The following is a 17,044-nucleotide window of genomic DNA, read 5'->3' as shown; positions in this document are numbered from 1 at the left end:
CTCTTAGTTCTTCAATATATTCTAAAGTACCCCTTAGTTCTTCATAATATCCCAAAATTTCCACATAGTTCTTCATAATATCCCAAAGTACCCCTTAGTTTTTCACAATATCTCAAAGTACCTCTTAGTTCTTCATAATATCCCAAAGTACCCCCTTAATACAGCATAGTCTCCGCAGATCATTATTGTCTCCCACACTAGTGCTGCTAACGCAGAGGCAGGGTAGAGTGAAGTGCAAGGTGCTACGGTGTACTGTGAAGGACCTTGGCAATAGAATACAGTCACAGTGAAGCAAAAATCATCAGTGTGCTGGGATGTTACCAGTAGCTGTTCATAGGCATTACCAACAAAGAAGATGGGAAGAGAGGTGAGAGAGGGGTTTCACACATGAAGACCCAGGGTATGCGTGTTAATGGCAGTCGAGGTCGGCCTCACTGCCACACTTTATGAAATATCGGCATCTAGACCCTCTTTACCCTTGAGATTTTTTTATGAAGTACACTTATTTATCAATTTTAGTGCTTCGGTATAATATATTTCCAGAGAAAGAAGAAAATCCTGGCAACAGAGCGGATATTTGTAGAGATAAAATGAGAGGGTAAGAGAGGAGAGGGTTGGATGGGGGTCAAGTAAGTAGGGGGGGGGGGTGTTAAGTAAAGAGAAGTGAGATAGGGACTGGGATATGGGATAGGGAAGACCCGGGTTCAACCGGATTCCCCCGCCAAGAACCATACATATAAGACCAGTTAGGAAATTCATGGCATTAGCGTACAGACCATTTTGTGTCAGATACTATTGAAAACCCAGAGTTATGCCACCAGATATGTCCCAGAGCTGAGAGGCATTAGTGAAGATACACGATTACTATAATTACGACAGAAAATATTTAGGAAAGTATATAAAAGCCGGGCAGAGGCAGGCTGTTTAACATAAGATGAATACGGAAGTAACCAAAGATCTTGAATGAATTACATGCACATTGATGTAAGGTATTGCTTTAGGGTTAGAGGAGGAAATTCACAATCACATTTTCATAGGTAGACATGACATCCCCCAAAGGTTCTAGAACCTGTTTACTTATCGACCGGAGTATGGGAAGCGGGTCATAAGAGCTGGAGTTAACACGACAAATCATCTAGGTAAGTATATACATGATTTAAAGCATTGTAGTGAGGATGTTTTAAGGATGCTTATCATTTTCTCCCGGCAGGAAACTGAGGCAAGGTGCAGCTCCACTTCAGAGATTGAGTGTCACAGGGACAGTCAGTGCATCGCCATCACCTCTGTGTGTGACTTCCGCAAAACAGTGTAGCGACGGCTCCGACGAGGACCCCCTACGTCTGTGAGGTACTGTGGTTCCTCCCATTCCTTGTTTGTTAGTGCATCTGCTCCGTCTGTGAGGTACTGTGCCCCCCCCCTTTCCTTGTTATTAGTGCCTTCTACTCCGTCTGTGAGGTACTGTGGTTCCTCCCTTCCTTGTTTGTTAGTGCTTCTACTCCGTCTGTGAGGTACTGTGGCCCCCCCCTTTCCTTGTTTATTAGTGCTTCTACTCCATCTGTTAGGTACTCTGGCCCCCCTTTCCTTGTTTATTAGTGCTTCTACTCCGTCTGTGAGGTACTGTGCCCCACCCCCCTTCCTATATTTGTTAGTGCTTCTGCTCGTTCTGTAAGGTACTGTGCCCCCCCCCCCCTTTCCCTGTTTGTTAGTATTTTGCTCCGTCTGTGTGGTACTGTGCCTTCCCCCCCTTTCCCTGTTTGTTAGTGTTTTGTTCCGTCACTGTGTGGTACTGTATTCCCCCCCCCCCTTCCCTGTTTGTTAGTGTTTCTGCTGCACCTATGAGGCACTATGCCTCCCCTTCCTTGTTAGTGCTTCTGCTCCGTCTGGGAGGTATTGTGCCTCCTTCCTTGTTTGCTAGGGATTCTGCTCCGTCTGTGAGATCCATACCTCCCTGCATTGTTTGCCAGCGTTTCTGGTCCAAATGTGAGAGCCACAACCACCATTATTGTTTGTTAGTTCATCTAGTATAGCTGTACCTTGGCCAGTCAGTGGTGTGGGGCGATTTGTGCTCTATTCAACGTGTTCTTTTTATTATTGTTTAAAAAGCCAACTCCTTCTCTGGTCACTGTACTCTTTTCACTGGATATTCATTTCATTTGAAATTCACATCAATAATTTTCCTGTCTCATGACAATTGGCTCAAATATGCAGCATGAAACTAATCTAAATTAGTGCGTGTGATTCTCTTCGTGACGGAGATCGGGCAGCGATTACTTTGATGGAATAATTGACATCTTCATGTCGTACAATCTTCCGCTGTGATTTACAATATATAAGACTTTTGTGGGCGTACAGGTTACCGATGCACTGGCACAGCTACACCAGCATTCACTGTGGATAGGGGCAGCAAGGTGAAGGGCTTATTCACCAATATAGGTAAGAGTAATGGGTGAGGTGAGTTCCAACGGTGTAGTTATAAAAAACGAATATCAGATTCCCATCATAAGGAGCTTTTACAGTAAAGCAAGGGACTTTATTCGTTTTCAGATGCATTTTCAAGCGTTGCTGATATATGAAGAGAAAAATGTCCGTAGTGTCACTTGTGTTGCTTTACAAATTTCTGTCCCTCCAAGTCCGATCGACATGGACAGAACAAGAGGTTATTAAAGTATCTAAAATACGACTTGGTCAGTGCAAGAGGTTACTAATTATTTCACGAATACAATTATGAATTGCCCAGAGCACGATATAACTTGCCGAAGATTGTGTGTGGCCGGGTCAGTCAGCGACGGGCAGAGTGTCTTAGGACTGGCTAGGGTCTGGTTGTGTGTTTAGTTAACTATAGGGACGACGACGCTCTCAGAAAGCTTTAGGAATACTTTGTATTTAATAGAAACTAAAGTAAATGTCTTTGCAGAATTTGTTATTGATGTCATGACTTATTGTATTGTTGTTCTAACGAAGTTTGAAGTATTTATTACCTTAGAAATGTCATAAGGATTTGTGATTTATTTATTTTTTTTGAAAAAAAAAAAACGTTCAAGCCAAGATGACTACAGTAATGCCAGGGGGACTAATGATTTATTTTAATAATTTAATCATTACACCTTAAACGACATGACATGAAGATCTTTGTGATTGTTAAAGTATATTTATTATTTTGCTTAGGTCCACTCCTGGAGCTCCCCACTGGACGTTTCAGTAACCATACAGGTCGACATTCAGTTACTTGGGAGTGGACGCCTCTTGTAAGTAGTCACAGGACAGACGTCCACCTGGTCACACAAATCATAACAACCTCTCTAGTTGTCCAGAATACATTGTTACGAGGTTGAGGTTACGAGGATATGAGGTTACCGTGAAGGTTCATCTCGTTCTCGCCAGCGTTCCCAATGTCTGGAAACTGTTATGCTAAAGTGACCTATCCAAACCTTCCAGAGGACCCTCGAATAGAAAACGGGACAGTATGTCAATTTCGCGAGCCGCTCCCGTTTTCTTGTACGACAGGTTTTGACTTTAGATAAAGAACCCGTCCTCCTAATAGCTCCTAATAATGGGAGATAGAACTCAGGGAGGAAGTCTCCACAGGAAACGATGGACATCTTCAACGATAAATGCTGGAAGGCAGATGGAAAATTTGTCACTCTCCAGAGGGAGAACAATGAAAGACAGAGGGCAAGTCCACTGTTTAATCTTAAACGTAAGAAAGCAAGGCACATAAGCACGAAGGCTTGGAAAAACTACAAGAACAAGAGAACAACAAAAAGGAGTACCAGAGAGTCAGGAATGAGAATGAGAACCTCAGAGTAAAAATGGAAGCAAAAAAAAGCCGTTTAAAAGGAAACTGGAGCCAAAGCAAAGAACCAACCCAAGTTACTTCATAACCACATCAAAAAGAAAACAACAGCTAAGGGGCGAGCAAGTGAGTATAGGGAAGACCAATTCACTAACAACGATAGAGAAGTGTGTGAAGAGTTCAACCAGAGGTTCCAGGAGGCCTTCATAATAGAACAAGGAGAAGTACCTGAGTTAAGGGGGATGGAGCCAAACCAAGCAACACTTAAAGACTTTGAGATAACTAGATATGAAGGAAAAAATTACCTGTTGGAGCAGGACCCGACTAAGGCTGTGGGACCATACATGATCTCACCATGGATACTAAGAGAATGAGAAGAAGTCTTGTGCTGGCCACTTCCTATGCAACCCGTTCTCACACAAGACAGCACATATATGACTTAATGCTTAAAGTCAATATGTTGAATATGAATTAGTAAATATGTGATATATTCCCAGTTACTTTTTTTACCAAGGCCCAAACTCTTCCTCACGTACCAATTTACGTGTCACAGTACCCGTCCGTCAACATAGATAGCAGAATATTCGTGATTGGTTCAATTATATGGAAAATTGTAGTTTTCAGGTCCCCACATGGGTTGTGAAATTTACCTACTGTTGTCCATGCTCTTATAATATTACAGATCAGCTATATCCTATTGAAGGCTCGTAGTTTTGTTTTGAGAAATATTAGTTGTTCTTAGTAAATTATAATAAGCACTATAAATTATTACATAGAATAACAGTGCTTCACCAATCAATATTATATACCATAGTTTGGCTTTAAAAATCTTTAAAGAATGTTTTGTAGGAACGCTAACAGAAAACGATGTTACATTTGAATGTCTATGGGGTAAACTACTGCAAACAGGACGGTATTGTGTCTACTATACCAACTATAGCTAGGATGGGTATATTGTCACCTACCGCCTGTTAGGTGGGAAAGGGATCCAATACCACCCACGGGATGGGTATGAGGGTCACATCCACCCACAGGATGAGTATGGGGATCACATCCACCCACAGGAAGGGTATGGGGTCCAATACCACCCACAGGATGAGTATGGCGTCCACTACAACCCACAGGATGGGTATGGGGCTCCAACCACCCATAGAATTGGTATGGGGCTCCAACCACAAATAAAATGGGTATAGGGTCCAATAATACCCACTGGATGTTTAAGGCGTCCATTGCCGCGCGTCGAGCTCGAAACCGCAGCATTCATCTCAGAACCATGCCTATTTCGCACAGATTCCTTAATAAACGTAAGAGTTTTATATGTCACAAGAAAGATAGAAATATAAGCTTCATTCTAAATACCTTACCATGGGCATATTTAAATTTAAAGCGAAGATACGTGTACTTTATAATAGCCGAGCTTTTAACCCCGGACAGATTGATCGACCGAGCAACTCTCTCTCAGAACAATGTTTATTTCACGTGAATTCGTTAATAAACATATATGTTTTATATGTCTCAAGAAAGGCAGACATATAAGCTTCACTTTAAACACTTTACCATAGACATATTTAAAGTTCTAATGAAGATACATGTATTTTAAAAATTACGGAGCTCCCACCCCGTACAGACTGAACGACAGAGCAACTCTCTCTCAGATCAATGTTTATTTCACGTAAATTCGTTAATAAACACAAATGTTTTATATGTCTTAAGCAAGATAGAAATAAGAGCTTCATTTTCAATACATTACAATAGACATATTTATAGCTCAAGTGAAGATACATATGTTTTTATAGTAGCGCTCAGTAGCTTGTCGGGCATGGAGTGCAGACGCCTACGCACTTGCCGATATATTGTATAATTATCAAAGATACGCTAATAAAGCCTAAAATCTTATATGCCTCCAGAAAGACCGAGATATGAACATTATTATGATTTCACCAAATGAAATATATCATGTTCGAGAACAAAGATATATCAATTTTAAATTAAGTTTCGACTCTTGCTCGGGCGAGAGAGAGGGAGCGACTCTCGCCCCATCTATTGGAGATTCTGTCCACTAAAGACCAAAGCTACTCAAACCCTCCTAGCATTATTTAAGTAATGAGTAATATGGTATATTTACTATAATGTGGGTTGCTGAATGCAGAACATGAGAAAACATATATTTTACTCCAAACTAATATAATTTCATTATGAAATAAGTAAATAAGTAGCATCAAAGGAAGTCGACGGTCCAAGCGTCAATGTTGTGGAAACGACTTATCCAAGATATATCGTTGTTTGGAAAGGGTTTGTTGGCATATCCAGTTGTCGCCACTTCTCTGCACAAATTATCACAAATTTAAATTATAATGTTAACAAGTAGAATACGTATTTTAATAAAATCTAACATAGCTAGCCAGAAAACATTTAACATTTATTAACAAAAATATATGTTTTGGAAGTAAATCGACTTCATAGGACAATAGTGTTGTTATATATACTCGTTATTCGTTGACATGCGTTCGCTACTTAAACTACCATGGACTTTGTACATGGTAGCTTAAACTACCATTTACTGTACTTATGTGAAATCTCCCATGTCTCTTCGCTCATCTCACCGAACCCTACAGGCTCTGTGATATATTGCTTAATTAATTGAGATTCACAAATAAAGCTTATAATTGTATATGTTATCAAAAAGGCAGAGCTTATTTTAGTTCATTTATTATGCACCCCTACCCATCCTATGGGCGATAGTGGAGTGTTACAGAGGCGCATAATGGCTCAGGGACTGAGCCCCTCAATTCATATAGCCAAGGAAGTTATAATCTTGATAAGCTAGTTACAAAAGTCAATGCACATTGTCACATCAACAATGGGCTCGAGACCGACCACAAGTACAGTTTATAATTTAAGCAACTGACATATATGGAGGGCTAGTGTCACAATTGATTTGTTTATCCTACACATAACCCCCTCCCCCATCCAATGGGCAGCGGTGGATAGGTTACAATCAAGTCGTTTTTTGCGTTTTATTCAGAGATTAGATCTTATTGGGTGAGGAAAGATATTCATATTTTAAAGAAGGCTTCTTGGCTGATGCTCTCCATTGATGGAAAATATACAACCTTTTGAAAATCAATGTTAGTTTGATCTAGATATTGTAATTAACGAAAGTATTTATGTCATCTGAAAGGTAGAAATATAGGCTACATCTAAAATCCTTTGTCATAAATATAACTGAAGTGAAAACGAAGATATATGCGTTTTGATAGTTACTTGATGGCTAGCTCTGAGAGTGTGAAGCCCTGCACACCAGCCAATAAATTGTATAATTAGTTTCCATATATTTTAATTAATCTTAAAAATCTATATGTCAGAAGAAAGGAAGATGTAGCCGTTAATGTGACAACATTTAAAAATATATAATCTTAAGTTAAATAAATAATATCACCTTATCGCCGGTGTCCGGACACATAAAAATTACCTAGGTATCAGTATCCAGCCAGGCGGGGATCACAGGCTGCACAATACTGATAAATTATGTAATGCACTACTTGTGGTCCATCTCGAACCCATTTATGATGTGACGACTTATAGTGAATTTTGTAACTAGCTCATCAAGATTGTAACTTGCTTAGCTAAATGATTTGTGGGGTTCGGTCCATTCATTTTCTTTCTTTATTATGCACCCCATAATACACATCCCGTGGGCGGTGGTGTAAAGGATTACAGAGGCACATAATCGGTTCAGGAACTGAACCCTCTAGTTCGTTTAGCTAAGCAAATAACAATCTTTTGACGCTAGTTACAAAATTATTAATGTACACATACTTATGCATACATGTACATATTCATACGTATACATATATACATACACATACATATTTAATCACCACCACAAATACACACATCAGTAATCTTTTGTGTCACAAGTGATTCAGCAAGAGGCTCACAACAGTCACTATACAAGGCACTTTACATTTATGAGGAGTCGCACAGTTACTAGTCTTGCTGCACACCCACCCAACTGGGCGGCAGCTTTACAGTCATGTGCTCCACACCCACCCAACTGGGCGGCAGCTTTACAGTCATGTGTTCTCACACCCACCCAACTGGGCGGCAGCTTTACAGTCATGTGCTCCACACCCACCCAACTGGGCGGCAGCTTTACAGTCATGTGCTCCACACCCACCCAACTGGGCGGCAGCTTTACAGTCATGTGCTCCACACCCACCCAACTGGGCGGCAGCTTTACAGTCATGTGCTCCACACCCACCCAACTGGCGGCGCAGCTTTACAGTCATGTGCTCCACACCCACCCAACTGGGCGGCAGCTTTACAGTCATGTGCTCCACACCCACCCAACTGGGCGGCAGCTTTACAGTCATGTGCTCCACACCCACCCAACTGGGCGGCTGCTTTACAGTCATGTGCTCCACACCCACCCAACTGGGCGGCAGCTTTACAGTCATGTGCTCGACACCCACCCAACTGGGCGGCAGCTTTACAGTCATGTGCTCGACACCCACCCAACTGGGCGGCAGCTTTACAGTCATGTGCTCCACACCCACCCAACTGGGCGGCAGCTTTACAGTCATGTGTATGCATTACCTACAGTAAGCAAATTTTGGATACTTCGCTAAGATTTCGGGCAGCACATCATTATGAATGAAGTACTTACACATTTCATGGACACTATTGATGTTGTTATCTTTAAATTCCGCTATTTTTCACATTCCATTATATAATGACGCAAAGTATGCGAATAGTTCTGCTGACAGAGTTTACATTTAGTCAAATCTAGATCATCAGATGTTACAAACTTCCAGAGGTACTTGTAGCTGAGCCTAAACCTAGCAGTGGTAACATCTAGAAGTCTGCTAACATTATTGGATGACCCATAGACGAGCGATTCATCAAAGTTTATACAATATTGTGAAATTGAGAGTCAGTGTAGTAACATAAATTGGTAAATAATAAATATTGTAAGTTAAGAATCTGATGCATGTGTGTGTGTTGGGGGGGGGGGGCGGGGGTTATACCCTTGGTAAGCGAGAGTGAAAAGTAACCTTAGACGTACTGCGGTCAATGTGGGGGGGGGAGGGGGAGGGAGGGTGGGAGAGTCAAATCCACCCTCCAACATCTGGACATAGTACCACCAGCCTCCACAACACTCCATCAGCCTCCAGCTGATGCTTGTAGATGCCTCATCTAACCTCACTTATGTCACACATTAACCTACAGTTCCTGTGATATTTAAACTCCTCATCACAGTGGCGTCTCACCAATATAAACTGTATTGGATTTTGTCCCGAAATAGCTATATGCTGACTGGACGTGTATGTATGTATGTATGTATGTATGTATGTATGTATGTATGTATGTATGTATGTATGTATGTATGTATGTATGTATGTATGTATGTATGTATGCATGTATGTATGTATGTATGTATGTATGTATGTATGTATGTATGTATGTATGCATGTGTGTATGTATGTATGTATGTATGTATGTATGTATGTATGTATGTATGTATGTATGCATGTGTGTATGTATGTATGTATGTACGTATGTATTCCCAATCACGTTAAAGACTCCCCCTCTATCATCCAGTTAAAGAGAAAAACAACTATGTACTAAATAATCAACTCCTTGTAACTTTAATTATGCTGACCTTCCTGTCTGTATTCAGACTGAGCCTACCATCATTAAAGATGATTATAACGCTAGCCATAGGAATATTGGTAATTCGCAGTTCAGTAATCGTAACGGCAACCAACTGGTGTCACTATTAGGTAGCCACGATGATGCCACAGATTGTGGGTGACCTTGAACCAACGCATATCTACGGAGGTATTCTTGATCTATGTCTCGGTGTCAACGTCTCCCACACCGTGTGCGCCTCGTCAATAGTGCCAGTTATGGCGTCTGATCATCTGGCCATATTAGCCACTGTAAGCATTGGAAGCTCTATCCTCCCTGGTGGAGTGTTCAAGCGGAAGAGGCTGGCTGTGCCCATCGATCAACGAGACAATCTTGTTGCTCATGTGTGTCAGATTGGTGCAGTTCATCTGAGCCTTCATCAGTTGAAGATTTTTAACAATGAGCTCACAGGTACTATCGAGCAGTTTATAGAATCACTTGATTCATCGTCCAGGCCACGTAACCCAAATTACACTGGTCATAGCACTTATGCTTATTATAATGATTCTAAATTGCATGCACTAAAAACGCACTGCCAGAATAATTGGACTAGCTTGTAGAAGGACCCGCACTGCTGAAATGCTTCGGCTCTTTCAAGCGGCTCTGGCTAAGGCCAGGGAACGTATGGTGGAGCTGAGGCAGACAGACTGGGAAACTTTAGTCCGTGGTCTCAATTCTCACACGCCACTAAGTCGGGCATGGAAGGATATCAACAAGATCAAAGGGAAAAATGCTGCAGAGATCTCGTACCCTAATCCTCTGCACAGAGGAAATGAGCTTGTTGATGCTTGGGCCACGACTTCCAGCTTTGACAGTCTTCCTCTACCCTCACAGAATGAATTAAATGATAGATATACTGATAGGGCAAGGTTCCTTGACTTCATGCTTCATCAAGAGGATGACTGTGACATGCTTTTTACTGAATACAAACTAGATTCTGCTCTACATAAAGGCAAAGCTACATCACCCGGGGAGGATGGAGTTACTTACTTACGGCGTTACTTTATTACGGCATACTGCTTATGCTTCTGCTAGTTCCAAGGAATACCCTTTCTTCAATTGTATAATATGAGCTATGTAACTGGGGAGCTTCCTAAGTCATGGACCAACAGTGTTATTATTCCCATTCCTAAACCTCACCAGCCGAGTGCTTTATGCCCAGTCTCCCTCACTAGTTGTCTCTATAAGTGTCTTGAGAAGATGGTTCTCAACCGTCTCCTTTACAAAATTAATAATATGTTGTCTCCCCAGATATATGGCTTTTATGCATGGAAAGAGTGTACATCACTGTATTACCACATTCCTCACCCTGCATACTGATAGGTCATATACCACTTTCCTAGATCTTAAGTCAGCCTTTGACATTGCTAACCCACACGTCATTATGAGAGAACTTGCTAAAATGAATGTTGGAATGTTAATGTTAAAAATTGTTCAAACTGAAATAAATATATAACACTGTACGGTACAGTTGTGTTTAATTATGTTTTGCGATTCCTATGGAAAAGGTATTTGTGCACCAAGTACTACTAGGTCATTATGAGATATGCTGAATGTTGTCAATATACCATCTGAATACGCTTCACTTTGCGTTAATCATTGGACGTCCTAATGATTAAGGTCCCCAAAAGGACTTAATCAGACCTCAGTGGATAATTTTACTCTCCCTCTCTCTCTCTCTCTCTCTCTCTCCCTCTCTCTCTCCCTCTCCCTCTCCCTCTCCCTCTCCCTCTCCCTCTCCCTCTCCCTCTCTCTCTCTCTCTCTCTCTCTCTCTCTCTCTCTCTCTCTCTCTCTCTCTCCCCTCTCCCTCTCCCTCTCTCTCTCTCCTCTCTCCCTCTCTCTCTCTCTCTCTCTCTCTCTCTCTCTCTCTCTCTCTCTCTCTCTCTCTCTCTCTCTCTCTCTCTCTCTCTCTCTCTCTCTCTCTCTCTCTCTCTCTCTCTCTCTCTCTCTCTCTCTCTCTCTCTCCCTCTCTCCCTCTCTCTCTCTCTCTCTCCCTCTCTCTCTCTCTCCCTCTCTCCCTCTCTCTCTCTCTCTCTCTCTCTCTCTCTCTCTCTCTCTCTCTCTCTCTCTCTCTCTCTCTCCCTCTCTCCCTCTCTCTCTCTCTCTCTCTCTCTCTCTCTCTCTCTCTCTCTCTCTCTCTCTCTCTCTCTCTCTCTCTCTCTCTCTCTCTCTCTCTCTCTCTCTCTCTCTCTCTCTCTCTCTCTCTCTCTCTCTCTCTCTCTCTCTCTCTCTCTCTCTCTCTCTCTCTCAGAGCATCCCCTTATGTGTTGTATGTGGGTGCTGAAGTTCAGTCTCTTGTCTATGTATAGGTGAAGGAACTTTTCCATAATTGTTATTGCTAATGTTTACTTGTAATACTGGGTATACATCCGGTGTTCTTACCCTCGACCGCGGCGAGGGTAAGCCGTGGCCGTATGGTCTGAAACCCACAAATATTTACAATGGGGGGTGGGGGGGGGGGGGGATAACATTTCCTCTTCAAGCACGCGCACACAAATGAACTATGTTACTTAACTGGAAGCACTCGTACAACATAATTTACACGATTTCTCAGGATAATTATACTTCTTACCAGCATATATACAGTATAGTACCTAGGAGGTTCTCTTCAATGATATCTAAGATAATTAAATGAACCCAAGCAAACCACTGTGGAAATGTGCAGGACAAACATATCAATTGTGACACTAGCTCTCCACTTATGGCATTTGCTTAATTTAGAAACTGTACTTGTGGTCGATCTCGAACCCATGTTGTTGATGTGACGATGTGTTATGAATTTTGTGGCTAGCTCCTCAAGATTGTAACTTGCTTAGATAAATAAATTGTGTGTTCAGTCCCTGAACCCATTATGTGATAAATTAACTAAACTAAAAACTATAGTCTGGCGACGAAGCCTGAACTGCATAATGTAAATAGGGATTAACCAGAAAAAGATATAGGTGAAGAATAACATCAGGTAAACTGCGTTAATTACAATATTAGATCAAACTAACATTGATTTTCAAAAGGTTGTATATTTTCCATCAATGGAGAGCATCAGCCAAGAAGCCTTCTTTAAAATATGAATATCTTTCCTCACCCAATAAGATCTAATCTCTGAATAAAACGCAAAAAACGACTTGATTGTAACCTATCCACCGCTGCCCATTGGATGGGGGAGAGGGGGTTATGTGTAGGATAAACAAATCAATTGTGACACTAGCCCTCCATATATGTCAGTTGCTTAAATTATAAACTGTACTTGTGGTCGGTCTCGAGCCCATTGTTGATGTGACAATGTGCATTGACTTTTGTAACTAGCTTATCAAGATTATAACTCCTTGGCTATATGAATTGTGGGGCTCAGTCCCTGAGCCCATTATGCGCCTCTGTAACACTCCACTATCGCCCATAGGATGGGTATGGGGTGCATAATAAATGAACTAAAATAAGCTCTGCCTTTTTGATAACATATACAATTATAAGCTTTATTTGTGAATCTCAATTAATTAAGCAATATATCACAGAGCCTGTAGGGTTCGGTGAGATGAGCGAAGAGACATGGGAGATTTCACATAAGTACAGTACATGGTAGTTTAAGTAGCGAACGCATGTCAACGAATAACGAGTATATATAACAACACTATTGTCCTATGAAGTCTATTTAACTTCCAAACATATATTTTTTTAATAAATGTTAAATGTTTTCTGGCTAGCTATGTTAGATTTTATTAAAAATACGTATTCTACTTAACATTATAATTTAAATTTGTGATAATTTGTGCAGAGAAGTGCGACAACTGGATATGCCAACAAACACTTTCCAAACAACGATATATCTTGGATAAGTCGTTCCACAACATTGACGCTTGGACCGTCGACTTCCTTTGATGCTACTTATTTACTTATTTCATAATGAAATTATATTAGTTTGGAGTAAATATATGTTTTCTCATGTTCTGCATTCAGCACCCACATTATAGTAAATATACCATATTACTTCATTACTTAAATAATGCTAGGAGGGTTTGAGTAGCTTTGGGTCTTTAGTGGACAGAATCTCCAATAGATGGGGCGAGAGTCGCTCCCTCTCTCTCGCCCGAGCAAGAGTCGAAACTTAATTTAAAATTGATATATCTTTGTTCTCGAACATGATATATTTCATTTGGTGAAATCATAATAATGTTCATATCTCGGTCTTTCTGGAGGCATATAAGATTTTAGGCTTTATTAGCGTATCTTTGATAATTATACAATATATCGGCAAGTGCGTAGGCGTCTGCACTCCATGCCCGACAAGCTACTGAGCGCTACTATAAAAACATATGTATCTTCACTTGAGCTATAAATATGTCTATTGTAATGTATTGAAAATGAAGCTCTTATTTCTATCTTGCTTAAGACATATAAAACATTTGTGTTTATTAACGAATTTACGTGAAATAAACATTGATCTGAGAGAGAGTTGCTCTGTCGTTCAGTCTGTACGGGGTGGGAGCTCCGTAATTTTTAAAATACATGTATCTTCATTAGAACTTTAAATATGTCTATGGTAAAGTGTTTAAAGTGAAGCTTATATGTCTGCCTTTCTTGAGACATATAAAACATATGTTTATTAACGAATTCACGTGAAATAAACATTGTTCTGAGAGAGAGTTGCTCGGTCGATCAATCTGTCCGGGGTTAAAGCTCGGCTATTATAAAAGTACACGTATCTTCGCTTTAAATTTAAATATGCCCATGGTAAGGTATTTAGAATGAAGCTTATATTTCTATCTTTCTTGTGACATATAAAACTCTTACGTTTATTAAGGAATCTGTGTGAAATAGGCATGGTTCTGAGATGAATGCTGCGGTTTTCGAGCTCGACGCGCGGCAATGGACGCCTTAAACATCCAGTGGGTATTATTGGACCCTATACCCATTTTATTTGTGGTTGGAGCCCCATACCCATTCTATGGGTGGTTGGAGCCCCATACCCATCCTGTGGGTTGTAGTGGACGCCATACTCATCCTGTGGGTGGTATTGGACCCCATACCCTTCCTGTGGGTAGATGTGATCCCCATACTCATCCTGTGGGTGGATGTGACCCTCATACCCATCCTGTGGGTGGTATTGGACCCCTTTCCCACCTAACAGGCGGTAGGTGACAATATGCCCATCCTAGCTATAGTTGGTATAGTAGACACAATACCGTCCTGTTTGCAGTAGTTTACCCCATAGACATTCAAATGTAACATTGTTTTCTGTTAGCGTTCCTACAAAAAATTCTTTAAAGATTTTTAAGCCAAACTATGGTATATAATATTGATTGGTGAAGCACTGTTATTCTATGTAATAATTTATAGTGCTTATTATAATTTACTAAGAACAACTAATATTTCTCAAAACAAAACTACGAGCCTTCAATAGGATATAGCTGATCTGTAATATTATAAGAGCATGGACAACAGTAGGTAAATTTCACAACCCATGTGGGACCTGAAAACTACAATTTTCCTTATAATTGAACCAATCACGAATATTCTGCTATCTATGTTGACGGACGGGTACTGTGACACGTAAATTGGTACGTGAGGAAGAGTTTGGGCCTTGGTAAAAAAAGTAACTGGGAATATATCACATATTTACTAATTCATATTCAACATATTGACTTTAAGCATTAAGTCATATATGTGCTGTCTTGTGTGAGAACGGGTTGTCCTATGATATGTAACAAGTGAGGGAGGGGAGGGAATTATCAGGGAAAAGCGCCAAGCCATTACGACTATATAGCACTGGGAAGTGGTCAGGATAACGATTTGGGATGGGACGGGGGAAATGAATGGTGCTCAACGGTCGGCGATTGAACGCCGACCTGCATGAAACGAGACCGCCTTTCTACCGTCCAGCCCAAGTGGTTGGCCAGAGTGAGGGGGGGGGGGGTGATATCATTCATATATAACCAGATAAAAGGGCACAACAAAGGGGATATATAATAAGATTTTAAATATGATCAACACGGGAGAGGAAATCCTATTGTATTCGGACAAAGAAAAAACTTGGTGGCTGATATTACCCAACCTGCCATCAGAAGAATACATATAAAATATACATCAAAAGAATAGCATCGGCTGCATACGGAAGGTTGGCCAAAATAAAAACTGCCTTTAGGAATCTGAACAAAGAGTCATTCAGAATCTTTTATATCGTTAATGTCAGACCAGTTCTGGAATATGGAGCATCAGCTTGGAGTCCTTATCTTGTTCAACACAAAATGAAGACCTTTGTGTTTATGCCACACAAAAAGGTTTGTCAGCAGACTAGTCCCAGAGTTGAGAGGTATCAGATTCGAGGAAAGACTACAGGTGTCAAACTTTACCTCGCTGGAAGATAGAAGAAACAGGCGAGACATTATTACCACACACAAAATCTTTAGAGTTTAGAATAATAGACAGGGCAGAAAAGGACAGATTATTTAGCAGGAGTAGAACACGAACAAGGGGACACACATGGAAACTAAGTACTCAGATGAGCCACAGAAACATTTTAAAGAATTTTTTTTAGTGTCATAGTAATTAATAAATGGGATGAACTAGGAAGTGATATGGAGACTAGGAGGCAGACTCCATACTCAGTTTTATATGTAGATATGACAGAACCCAATAGACTCCTTGAAGTTTTTAAACCAGTTGATAAAGTGTTGAGAGGTACTCACCTTGTTTGTGATTGCAGGGGTTAAGCTTCGGCTTTGTTCCCGCCTCTCAATTGTCAATCAATGGTGTCCAGGTTCCTTAGCTTCTTGGGCTCTATCATATTTACATTTGAATCTGTGTATGGAGTCTGCCTCCACCACATCACTGCCATTGTTAACTACCCTGACACTGACAAAATTGTTTCTAATTGTCACTGTGGCTCTTTTTGAGTACTCAGTTTCCATCTGTGCCCCTTTGTGTTCCATATGATGCCTAAATAGTTTGTCTTTGTCCACCATGTCAATTCTCTGAGAATTTTGTAGGTGGTGATCATGTCTCCCCCTAAGTCTTCTGTCTTCCAGGGGACTTGAGGTTCCTAGAAAAACCTCAGTGGTTTTATGTTGATTAGATACTATCTTATTCAATGAAACACCTTACATGTTATTCCTGCCTGTTTCTCCAATTTTTCTACCATTCTCGTATGGGATACTATGTCAAAGGCTTTCTGACAGTCTAACAAACTACAGTCTGCCCACCCTTCTTTTTAATTGCCTAATGTTTGTCATAGATTTCTGTTAAACCCGTAAGGCACAATTACCATCTCTGAACCCTTGCTGGTTGGTGGTGTGCTACAAAGCTATTTTTCTCCAGATGCTCTACGAGCCTTTTCCTCACGACCTTCTCCATCACCTTGTATGGTATACATGTTAGGGAAACTGGCCTGTAGTTCAGAACCTCTGGCCTGTCACCATTTTTTTATATTGGGACTACATTAGCTGTCTTCCAGCTTTCCGATAGGTCTCCTGTTTCCAGTGACCTGTTATACACCATAGAGAGTGGCCACACTTAATGCTTTTTGCACCCTCTGTGTGTGTGTGTGTGTGTGTGTGTGTGTGTGT

The 17,044-nt window shown here is 40.9% G+C and overlaps 1 protein-coding gene across 1 annotated transcript in view; it reads left to right on the top strand.

Annotated features, from left to right (window-relative positions):
* The first annotated feature begins 3,591 nt into the window (after nucleotides 1-3,591).
* Nucleotides 3,592-17,044, top strand: part of LOC123771301 (uncharacterized) — a 150,562-nt gene continuing 137,109 nt past the window's right edge. Inside the window, exon 1 of the mRNA XM_069305369.1 lies at nucleotides 3,592-3,697. Within this exon, the coding sequence (XP_069161470.1) occupies nucleotides 3,592-3,697 (106 nt within the window). The remainder of the gene's footprint in view (nucleotides 3,698-17,044) is intronic.

The sequence above is a fragment of the Procambarus clarkii genome, chromosome 54 (assembly GCF_040958095.1).
Source record: "Procambarus clarkii isolate CNS0578487 chromosome 54, FALCON_Pclarkii_2.0, whole genome shotgun sequence".
In the NCBI taxonomy this organism is placed as follows: domain Eukaryota; kingdom Metazoa; phylum Arthropoda; class Malacostraca; order Decapoda; family Cambaridae; genus Procambarus; species Procambarus clarkii.
This window is presented reverse-complemented; position numbering and strand designations above follow the sequence as displayed.